The 12,350-nt window shown below is 46.1% G+C and overlaps 1 protein-coding gene across 1 annotated transcript in view; it reads right to left on the bottom strand.

Annotated features, from left to right (window-relative positions):
* The window catches only part of Tmtc2 (Transmembrane O-mannosyltransferase targeting cadherins 2), a 168,598-nt gene that overhangs the window by 77,630 nt on the left and 78,618 nt on the right, over positions 1-12,350 (bottom strand). Inside the window, exons 2-4 of the mRNA XM_046616835.2 lie at positions 7,397-7,637; positions 5,732-6,025; positions 135-921 (exon numbers count right to left, since the gene is read on the bottom strand). Of these exons, the coding sequence (XP_046472791.1) occupies positions 135-921; positions 5,732-6,025; positions 7,397-7,637 (1,322 nt within the window). The remainder of the gene's footprint in view (positions 1-134; positions 922-5,731; positions 6,026-7,396; positions 7,638-12,350) is intronic.

Here is a 12,350-nt window from a genome sequence, read left to right as displayed (position 1 = left end):
TTTCTCCCGTTCTTCCTTTGTGGAATAATAATTCGGGCGTCGAAATATTGAAAAATAAAAAAGAACAACAGATATCGACCTCATCGCGAGACTCGGATATAACAGGTGTCGAAATAACGATTTTACATACTGACCTTTCGGGGGATTGACGTGCAGCGCGGACCTGTAGAGGCTCTCCTCGTCGTACCAGTCCAGATTCCTCCTCAAGGTTTTTGCCGCCATGAGGGTGAGAAGCAGGGCGGCAACGGCGAGAACGATCCGTCCGTAGGACCTGGATGTCCGTCGGGCGTGACGGTAAAATTTACAAAGACCGGCGCCGAACAAAAGGCATAACCCGACACTGGGTAGGTACAAAACTCTCTCGGCGATAACGAAACCAACGTAGAAGAAGAGGTTGCTAGCCGGTAAAAAGGGAAGCCCAAGAAATCCTAGGGATACAGCAACGGCCGCGGGAATCTGCAAGGCAAGGCCAGACTTCTTCGGGCAGTAGCAGTTGCTTATCGGCGCGTTGTTGTTGTTCGCCGCTCGGCAGCGATCCGTGTGTCCGAGGAACCGCTTCACGCAGCTCGAACACGACGCTTTCCGGAGTCCCTTCGCCGCCCAGAAACCGGCGCCCGCAAGCGCGGCGTAAAGCGCCGCCGACTCCAGGTTCCTCGGGTCCTTGAGCGTCGTTATCCTGGGAACGGCGTCCATCGACCAGTCGAAGCTGAGGGTGCTGGGGCAGAGAAGCATCCTGGCGTTCACCGCCGGCAAATAGAGGAAGGTCAGCCCTCTGGCGAAGCGCGAAGGGTGCCTTGCCGCGGGGTTGTCAGCCGTCGCGAATTCCGGCGGCGAACCTCCGACGCGAAGCCGAACGATCAGGAGGAGGACCAGGGTCCCGGTGACGAGGCCGACGCTCCGACGGCGGGTCCATCTGGTTCCCTGGAACGGAATTGCACTTTGATAAATCACGCGATATGGCGGGGAGGGAGGGAACGCGGCGTCACTCGCGAGAAGATTACGTGATTCAGTGCCGCGCGTACGTCCAGAGCGCGCAATTGCCGCCCGTATTTCATCCTGCGGGACCCACGGTTACGCGTTGCATCCCGGATTTCTCCGGTTCCGCGGCGTGCGCGATTCGCGTGCTCAACCACCCGGCGAATATCGCGAGTGAAAATTGATTAACAAACGTATATGCGTACATGATCGGGCGCAGCTCGGCCCCCTGTTATTGCAATTGATTGAACCGCCACCCCGCTCAGAAGCTCACCCTTGATCACCATTTTTTACACTTTTATACACGAGAAGTATCGACCGTATCTTTTTGCTTCCATTTCGAGCCACGGAATTCGTTTTAAATTGATATTGCTCCGCGTTTGCTGCTGGGTCACTGATCGGGTCCCATGCAAATTACGTGTTCGATATTCTCTACTTCGATATTCGACGATGGAACCGTGAAAAGCGTCGTTTTCCGTCGAGGTGAAAAAATATACCATTTTAAGAGGTAGAATTAACGCATCCTATCAAACTAGTCCGTGCAAACTTCCGTTACACGTGTACAATACGAAACCGAAACTGTCTACAGAACGACTCGACAGCTGAAAACATGATTCTAAACACGCGTCTACAACAGCGAGACCGACTACTGCGGGAAGAGGAAAGAGAACCGAGTCTTTGACGTCGAGTTGTTATCCGACCGAGCGAGCGTGTTGAGAGAACGAAGAGGAGGGATGAACGGAACCTTTCCGCACTACGACGAACGAGTCGAGTAATTATTTAGCGACAACAATTAGGTCGAATAGGTACCCGAAGATGAGGAATCAGTTAGATAGAACAGTTTGAAAGCCGAGGCTGTTTCCACTCGGCGAGAGGGACTCTGAGCAACAGAGCAGGTGCGGAGCTATTACACTAATTGTCCCACTCAGGGGCTCACTGACTGCATGGAACTCGGTCCATCAATCCTGAAGCTGAGAGGGTCTGTCGGTAGTCCTGTCGGTCCGCCCACCGGATGGTCGGACGGTCGGACAGACTGCCGGGCATCCCTCTTAAGCGGACTAACTGGACTGGACAGGCAGAGCTGACCGAGGGCCGTCACAAACCGACGTGCCTGCAGCCCTTTGACGAGGCCACGGGGTCGAAAGATGTAACATCGCTGGCACGGCGGGCACGTGACGTCACTATGCCGCAGAGTTCATCATCACCCATTCGGAAGATGATAATAGACGCCCTTCTCCTTGCCGCCCTCCATTTCGAATCTCCTTGTCTCTTTGTGCCCGTCAGCCCTACCCTCCGATGCAAATAGGCACGTGTACAGGGAAACACAAGCGGAATCAGAGTTGGCGTGGTAACGTAGATTCCGATGAAAGTCACGCAGAAACGTCACGTATCTCACCGTCATACGTTCACAGACGGTGAACAACGAGTTGGAATGGTTTGTTCTCGCGCTACGTACGTTACTCCGGATGTCGACCTGGTGCTGCTCGCCTTTGTTGTCGCAGCAGTGATCATCTTTGAATACGGCCTTAATTACTCTTTTCATTTACCTCCGGCGGGCGCGTTTCCCTCTCACCTTATTCGAAAGCTCCTGTTCCATCTGCTCCAGATTAAGCTTCGGTGGTCCGGTTTCTTCCCCTGAACATAGTCGCGTTACGGAAATGAAACGTGGCGTTGCACGTGCCCGGATTCGCATTGATTCGGTTTTAATCCCGTTCCAAATTGAATTTGGCACTATTGTCGTATTTAACATGGTCGCGGTACCCGAATATCAACATAACAACCGTACGCGACTCTTTTTCATGCGCGGCAGCATCGCGAGCCGGATTAGCTCTTTATTTGATGTTGAAATCATGAACGGATGTCCATTAACGAATTGGAGCTTACAAGAAGATTTAATCCGCATTACACGTACGCCGCTTTATTTCCCGTTTTCGCCTCTCTCTCTCTCTCTCTCCATCTATCTCTCGCTCGCATTTTCATCCCCTGGAAATTTTTCGTGTAACGCGGGTGTAACGATCCGGGAGTGAATACACCGGCCTTCATTGGATTCTCGCCTATATTATTCGCGGCGTGCGTATTGTGATAAGGAACGACAGGCCTCACACTGATTGACACTCGGCTGGTACGGGGTCAGCATGCTCTTCATACATTCGCGAGGCACGTTCGCCTCCGGCGTTCATCCCTGCAGCTTGTTGGTAGTCTGAACCGGGCATCCGTGAAAAAGAGAAGGAAAAAGCATAACAATAATGAAAAATCCCTTTCCGCCTATCGACTGGGTTTCGAATATTAGTGTAAAATATAACAAGCCCGGGTTTTGAATTCGGTAACTCTCTATAGAGCGCCCCGGAGGCCCTCGTTCTTTGTTATGGTACAATGGTCGAGCATTGTGATGCAAAGTCCTGCCTCGGTTCATGAAGAGTCCTGTATATGTATACCCGCCCGGCGGACGCGGATCGACGCTTTCCTCCACCGAAGCTTTTTTGACGCCCGTGGATAAAAGTCAAGATGGCCGACTGCCATTCAGATGTTTCGCTAAAGAGTTTCAACTCGACTGGCGGCAGGGCTATTTATCAGTTTGACGCTCTAATACCTGCCCCTCGTTGCCTGACTGACTTTACAAACTCATTCTTGTCTGTCACACCGCGGTATATAAAGTGAAAACTTTTGTCTTCCGTAAATAACGGGATGAAGATTACTAACGACAACACCGCGATGCAAAGAGTTGAAATTTCATGAGGATGAAAAGTCAGCGAGAGAAGTCATTCGGAAAATCTGCTAGGAAATTTTCCTTCACTGGCAAAGTTTTGCATAAGAATTGTCCTCTTCAAGTTTGACGCTTATGATTGTTTCGACAGGATTTTCGAGCTTAAACGTCGGAGAACCGAATATTGAATATATTCTGTTGGAAGATGTGTATGATCGTTGTACGAATCTTTTATTAAAAAAATAAAATTGATATTCTTCGTGATATTCAACGAATATTTACATAATTTTGTACTTTAATTTTTATCACCTTCAAGATTATACCTTTCTGAATTTTTTCACGAATCATGCAAAAAGTTATTTTGACTAAACAAATCCTAGCACAAAGCTTTGAAAACACATTTGAGAGTTGGCTCTGCTCTCGAGTCTCGAAAAATGAAATTCTACCGTCTACACTCCTCAACGTCGTATTCGCACCTCATAAAGTTCTGTTTTTAACACCGTACCTTGTATGCGAAAATTTTCTATCCCGAACAACAACCAGTGCAGAGTATAATTGAGTCGAAGGCCGTTAAAGCGAAGCGCTATCCAATTGGCGGAACGAACGATGCGCTACGTGATGTCAAAATTCCTTATCCTCGAAGAGGATTTGCATACGTAGGATAGCCGCACGTGCATCCTGGTTTGGCTGAACGAAATCAGGGAAATGCGAACTTCGGGAATGAAAAGAGAGAAAAGGGTAGGGGAAGGACGAGGTGCGAGGCGATGCGAACTACCCTTGGCACGCCTCCAGCCCTCGCCGGGGGTGCAACATGCATCACGCCACGCGTCTGGTGCACCTAGTGTAACGGGGACGACCCGGGAGGTGGCCGTGCATCAGTTTCCTGTCCAGGACAGCTCGCGGAGCCGCATTGCGTTGGGGAAGCCGAAGCGATTCCCGCCTCGTTCGTATTATTGAAATTGAAACTATCTATCGACTAGCTTTTCCCGCTGGCGAGGCGAAAGCGACCGAGTCGTTTGTTTCCCACGGAATTAGCGAGAAATTCGCGATCGAATTCCCGGGAAATCCGACTCTTGTACCTACGCATCATCCTCGCACCCCTCGCCTTAATTACAAGACAATCATATCTTCGAAGGAGGTGGATAATTAACGCTGAGAACACAGTCCTCCTAACGGGTTCAGGTGGAGAGGAGAGATAGGACAAATCTCTAAGTTTAAATCGAGCGAATATCCTTGGCAAATAATGACTTAACAATTAGCGACTTTAGACAATGGAGAGCTATAATTACACTCCCGGCATGGCAGCTAGTATCCAACTTCCGTTATAACTTACGAATACACCGGTATAATGTATTGTCGGCATGATACTTCGCACCGCAAAACTTCCATCGTAATTGGCGTATCAGGTTGAAGTGGTGCGCTGCAGCGGCACATGTATTATTATACCCACTGCTAAATAGCCTAGGTAGGTATGCACCTACATATATATACGTTCTTGCTCGAAGGCGGCAATCCGCTCAATTTACTTCCCGCATGAGAGAAATTGCCGTAATGTAGGAAAATAATCAGCAGGTATTTACTTCGTTATACCTATTGCTGAAACGCAGGGTGCGGATCAGGCCAATTTTAATTACACGGGAAAGCTCCGATTTGTTTCAACTTCCCGGGTGGAATTCAGAGCACCATTATCCAACTGAGCGAAGCTCGTGAGCGGGTGTAAATGGATAAGCTTGTAGCTTCAAATCTTTTTTCCTTGTAATTCGCTGACTGTTCAAGACTACAGGAACATTCGTCAGAGCGAAAATACGATGTTTCATAAAGAGAAGAGTGCTGTTTGTGAGGTTTAACGAACGAATGAGCTTATGCACGTACTATTGTGGTTTTCAACGTTCAAACAGCGAACATAAACGATCAGTTTTACGAAATCCTAAGGACTTACGGTACCCGAAAACAAAAAAATCTATGTACTTTTGCATCCCACAACGGTCAGCTTCCACGACTACTGGTTCGTTCGACAAAAAAAAAAAGGAGCGGACTCGGCGAATTTCTCACCTTTCGCCGTGGCTCGCCTCGACAAAATTCCCAGAGCAGACAGAGAGCCAGGGAGGCGATACCGGTCTCTTTGGCAAGGGTCGCCAAGGCGGAGGCGATCAGAGTCAGGAAAAGGGGCGCCGGCTTCCGGGCGTCGTCGCGATGCGCCGCGTAGGCGAGGAAGGCCACCAGGGTAAAAAGACAAGCCAGGAGATCGGCGCGGCCAACTATTCCAGCCACGGCTTCGCTGTGAACCGGATGCACCGCGAAAAGAAGGCCGGCCATCGCGTGCGCTAAACTTTGCCCAGGAAGAACCTGGAGAAGGAGGATAAAAAAATTTCGATATTATTTTTTTTACACGATTAGATATTGATTTTCATGTGTTTGTCACGAATCGCTCGAGATCAACGTACCTGACGTTATGCGTTACTACAAAAGATCTTACTGTGCAAACTGTGGGCAACAACTCGGTCGGAGGAGCTCAATTACGTAAATTTCAATATTGATCGTTGAAATTATCGGGTCAAAACTGAAATCGTTACTGTAATTGTCGTGACGTAATTAACTCTCTACCGTGTAATCGCGTTCACTCGTTAATCGAATGGTTACATGGTGAGCTGGTTACAATTAGTGCGGTCAGTGCATTGGTTACAGCGTAGAGCTCTGAATGTACGAACTGATCCATAACTGTTCATTGTTATCGTTTCAATGATGCGTGATTTTAGTGCAATTACCGTTACAAGTGAGCTGATGGGTTGGTATTCTCGGGGAAATGGTAAATCACATTTCACGGTAGACTTCATTCGTACCACTTGTTATAAATCGGAATCGTTCTATTTCAAACTGAACAGATTTACATTTTTTCATTTTCGCAATTTTATGAACAACTCGACATTCCCAACTCAATTTGATATTCAGTGATCTTTTTTATTCTAGACGTATATAGCAGGTTCACATTGATACAAATTTTGCTAAATCGTTCGCCAGACCGACACTTCAAATGCATGATTTTAATTTAAGAGAAAATGAAAATCGTAAATAAAAGTTGAAAAATCACTCGGGCCAAATTTTCGTAATAGTCGTTAATAAAGGTTTGAAAATGTTAATACAAAGATAAGTTTTATACGACGTTCAATCGATGGTTCGAGACGAATTCAGGGTCTTACTATTATCCTCGCCGCATCTCCTGCACCCGCATTTATCCTCTCTACATTCTCCTTTCTTATGTTTCAGATGGCATCAGCGATAAAATACCTGAACTGTCCCCATTCAGTGACATTTCCATAAAACCGTCGTTCTCGGAATCTATACATCATATCTATATATCATCAGTGATCGCGGAACGATATTGAAAACCGTTCGAAAATATCCCCATGTCATCAAAAAAGCAAATATCAGTATACGGCATTACTCCGACAACTTCACATGCGTTTCGATTACAGTCAACATGAAAACCGAACGAAAATCGTGCGTTACTTTCTTATCCGTGTCAATTTCTTCTATCAAATAAAAACGGTAAGTAAATTCCAAACAAAAGAAACTCGCATCTTTAATGATAGGCCACTTTTTGATCGAGTTCAATTTTGATCGCGCAGCTTTCCGCGAGTTTGTGAAGAACAACCTTGCGCTTAACGAAAATCAAAAATCTGTTTCCGGTTATGGCAATCGTGTTGAAACCTTGCTCACCTTTCTGGCAGCCCTGACAACGAGACCAGCGCATGCGGCGTGAAGTGCGACGTTGACCAGGTGATAACCCCAGGGATCCAGACCACCGGCCAAGTAATTTAGGCGAAAGGTGGCGACGCAAAAGGGTCGGTAGCTACCGTGAGACCCTCTTTCCTTCAACGGAGTACCCCAGAAGTCATCCTCGAGGAGTTGAGACCAGGGTGTGCCCGGAAGGAGGTCAGGATTCGTCAGGATAGCCCTCCTGGAAAATGAAAATGACATATCCGGTGTCAGCTCGCTAAATATTTGCAAGTATGCGTGTGTGTGTGTGTTTAAAATGCAATCACGATGCAGCCGTGAGAGCGATGAGAACGCGGGTAGAGATTTTCGCGAGGAAACTAGTTTCGAGTGTCCTCGCGAGGATCGCTCGCAACTCTAAACCGCTTACGATATTAATCGCCTTTAGCTCCCGCGGCAACGCGGAGTTCCTCGTTTGTAAGGGGATCCGCTTTTTTCATCGTTGCTGTGCTCTTTTGCGAGGCAGGAGATCGGGGGAAGAGGATAACGGCGAAGGCTGCCGCCTTCGGCTCAGGATTCCTTGTTCCCTTGGTCCTCTCGGTACGACGACGACGAAGACGACGACAACGACGACGATGAGGCTACGGAAGACGGGCGTAAAGCCCGAGTTATAACTGAATTCCGAATAACCCGGCAAAGTTGAGAAACCATTTTGCCCAAAGGAGAAATCGATATCACTTTATGAATTCAATAAAGCCCGAGTTATAAAAGTGGTCCCGGAAAATCCGATCGTAAACTGACGCTTGGCTGAATAATTTTCCTTCTTTTTCGCTTCTATTTTATGTTGTTTTTGTTTTTTTTTTTCTTTCTTCCACTCCCCTCGCCCAAACCTTCTGAAATTTCGACGGGTGTGGATTTTTACGCGCCAATCCTTGAAATTCGCAACGTTTCTAAAATCTGTAAATGTCTGAAAATATGACATACATACATATATACGTATCACGGAATATTGTAAGAGCGGTGCGTAATTCGTTTCAGAGAAATCGTCCGATCGGCTAGTGATAATCCCCTGATAACAACGCGCGGCTCCCGTAACTTCGTTATACTGACATTAGGACAAATTGGAATTTGATAAGTCATTACGGTGAATGATGGTCGGCTTGGCAGATCAACCCTTCGATTAGAACACAGTCCCTTAGATATCGCCGCGGCGATGGGAATCAAGGGATGCAGGAACGGGGGCAGAGAAGACCTCGGATTTTAATTGAAGATTAATATTCATGGGGGTCGAGCGGCGGAAAGGAGGATATCTCGCTCGGGGTCTCTTACTACTCGGCTGGTTTATCCCCACCGATTCCTCGGGAGAAGACTCGCGGTCCGGTGAACTGGAAGGTCACGGAACGGTCTGTCAAGCCACCGACACTCCGTTATCCCTGATGAATCGATACTGGTGAGGGTTCAGATTTTCAACGATCGAAATTCCAACTGGTTCATTAAGTAGAAACGGTCACATCAGAATTTGAAACAATACGAGCATCGATACTAAATCCAGTGGACATTTTCCTTTCGACATTTCGTAAAAAACGTTGAAGTAATTGTGTAAGTATATTTTAGGCGAATTTTTGTCAATTTTTGTATCAGCTTTAGCCGAAATAAAGGTTGGCTTTACAGAATTTTCATTGACATTTAATTATCGAAAAGTTTCAACATTCACTTTATGGTAGATAAATCTTTGAATGAGGGTGGGTATAAATTTAAATATATTCACCGACGGTACCTGCAACGATCCGCAGAAAATTAAACATTCGCAAACTACGCCGATCAGAATTTTTCTCGCATTCGAATTGGAAATTCCATTCGTAAATTCTGATCAGTTGGAATTTTCATTTCGATACAAAGGCCAGACCGAGTTTTGATCATCGGGGGGTATTGACCAGCATCCGAGCTTGCGATATGCCGACGCAACCGTGTTTCAGTAAAATGAAAGCACGCTGTTCAGCCGCAGCACGTGGCACGGAAACCGAGCGACCCAGGCTAAAAAAAGGATAAGATTTCGAAATTAGTTATTGTATATACCACCGAGTCAATCCGGCTCAAAGATATTTTCAGATCTGACGAATAACATCCGATTCCCGGATTCGACTGCTGAACGGATTGTTCGCAAGGACGAGAATTTGGCCAGCTGAGCAATCGAGGCGCGGGGATTTTGCCGGACTGCAGTTGAGACATTGGCCTTTGATTCAGTACGACAGTTTCCACCGATTGGCCCCTCTTATTGACCCGCAGCCAACTCGCAGCTGCCCGCAGCGCCCTGCAGGGAGTAGAAACTTTAAATTATACACCTGCTGAACCGACACCGAGAAAGATCTGTAGGTACTATGGGATGTCGCTCTGGCCTTTGGCCTCAGGCGGTGACCGTAAAAACAGGAGCAAAAAATTTGAATACGAGAGAGAAGAGCTGCTGTTGGGATTGTTGTTAACACTGGATTGTGGGTCAGAAAAAGGCGAGCCTGTCTTTTTTTTCAATTATTCCAGTTTTCAATCAGAGAATGCGATTAGAATGTTGCACCAGCGTCTCGTTTCCTTCGAACGACAAATTCTCGCAGCCTCTAAATTTTTCATCACCTTCACGCCCCTGATTCTCTCTGCAAGTCCGGATTCCTCGGTTCTGTTTCGATCACTCGAGTCGGTGAACCGACTTACTTGAGGTAAAAAAAATCAACCGGTGATTCGGCCCAGTTTTCCACGCAGTCCCGAAGCACGCTTGTGCTGGAACAGCGATCGTCCGGCTTACAAAGTGCTTCTTTGCCCCGGGGTGCTACAGCTCTCGTGGGAACCACGCGATATTCGGAAGGCGAACCGAGTAGCTCGAAAGTGCGTAAAATGGGTTTCAGGGACCGAGGGTCAAAATGTCTGACCCCCGATATTGGGAACGTCAAATTTTGTAAAGTCTGTCGATTATTTATCCTGCAGTGTTTACATGGAATATTCGGGTCATTGAAACATCCCTGGAATCGTGTGAACCGACCACCGTTCATCAAGTACAGAAGATGCTGCGACAAAATTTTGTTACCTGACTCTTACGGTTCCGGAGAAACGAGTTGATCAATTTACTATGAATTACTTTTAATTCATCTTTTACTAACCTTTCTTCAAATGTTTTTACATCTTTCGAAGCCGTTCAGACAATCAACGAACAAAGTTTTAATTATGTCAATGGATGCAGGCGAGGATATTTTTCAATCCTTTCTGATTAATATTGAAATAGAATATTATGAATAGATGTTTATAATATAAAAAATTCAGAAGTGTTTGATGTTTTTGTGAAAAAAACAATGGCAGAGAAGTCGAAAATTTTCATTTCGGACTCTGAAATGTGGTCGTTCGCACTATTCAAAGAGAGAAATGCGCTGATGCAGGTCATCCAGGCATTCCAGTGCCTACAAAAACGGAGCCTCATGCAATCTGCATTTTCCATAGCTGAGCGAACCTTTGATACTGTTGATACGGATGAAAATTTTTTTGCGATAGCTCTTTTTCACCCTGCCTGGCTCGCAACGCTCGAGCCGGGATTAAAATTACGTAATATTACGTAATTCCGTAGCGAGAAATGAACGGCTAAGCTTCAGAATTAATAACTATGCGTCGTAACCTTTTCATTGTGAGCCAAGCGTTATATCCTGTCTAGCGAAACTCCGACGAACGAACTAAATGATCACAAATTGAATGTACTATGTCGAAAGTTCACATTTTTCTCAAATATTGAAGGACAATAATGGCCGTACATGTGTTTGAAAAGAGTTCTTCACGTTTGTAAGGTATATAATGAGACTCGATTTTGCTCATTCGTATTTCCTCAATTTTTCACATTGTATTGGAACACGAAACATAAAAAAAAAACGTAAAATTATTTTCATTCATTTATACAACCGCGTGTATATCCAAGTTTCCCCAATTTTCGCTCTCGGAAATGTTTATTGCCAAAAATGGGCTCAGAATCAGGACAATGAAATACGTGCGGAGGGTTCTATTGTTCAAAGTGACCCCGTGTTACACAGGCCGCACAGTGAGGAGACTGTAAATTAATCATTGGAAAGGGTTATAAGCAATTAGAGCGTCAATTCTGCGGCTCGCGGCTGCTCCCGTGGGGGCGAAAATTTTGATAGCTATAATTCTGAAATATGATTGGGAACCGACGACCTGAGTAAACGCGAATGCTGTGTCTGCGAATTCGCTCAAGGTCTAATTTATGCCAAGCCTATTTTAACAGGGGTTTGCGTTATCGCCTCGTCGAGGGGCCGCTGCGCTAATACGAACAGAGTGATAATTATTCTCGCTGTATCTGCCCACCCCTCCCGCCCCTTCCCCTCTCCTCGTCTCTCATCATTCTCCTTAAATTTCTTGCTAATTCTCATCCCGCAGAAATGAATGCTGAGCGCCTAAAAATTGAGGCGGATTTCGCCCTCAGATCCGTGCGACAAATTAAAGTCTCGATCGAAATTTCCTAGCACCCTCTTTCTCTTATATCGTTCTAAAGTTTTAAGCGAAGAAAATTAGGAACGTATTCGACGAAAATGTAGGATAAACATTCCGGGTTGCACACGCCCAAGCGATAATCAATTACAACGTCAGGATTCACGCCAATGTTTGAATATCCACGTGTCCTGGAACGGGGAAATGAAAGAGAATGTGGGTGACCGTTAATCAGGCAAAGTATACGCGGGGATATATAGTTAGTATCAGCTAATGCGTGAATTTATCAGTTAGCCGGTGACCGGAAACGGTACACACCTTACGGGGGGCATGATTGATTTTCTGTAGTGTAGCGGTAAAGTCAGAGGTTGTAAATAGGTATGTATATATGTACTGTGTATTTGTGCGTGTATACATGTTGCGAGTAGAAATATAACGACTTAATTTGACTTGGCTTTCAGCAAATGAAAAGGTAATCAAGAAC

Source organism: Neodiprion pinetum, chromosome 3 (assembly GCF_021155775.2).
Source record: "Neodiprion pinetum isolate iyNeoPine1 chromosome 3, iyNeoPine1.2, whole genome shotgun sequence".
In the NCBI taxonomy this organism is placed as follows: domain Eukaryota; kingdom Metazoa; phylum Arthropoda; class Insecta; order Hymenoptera; family Diprionidae; genus Neodiprion; species Neodiprion pinetum.
The sequence above is the reverse complement of the archived record's forward strand: the minus strand, read 5'-3'. Positions and strand labels throughout refer to the sequence as shown.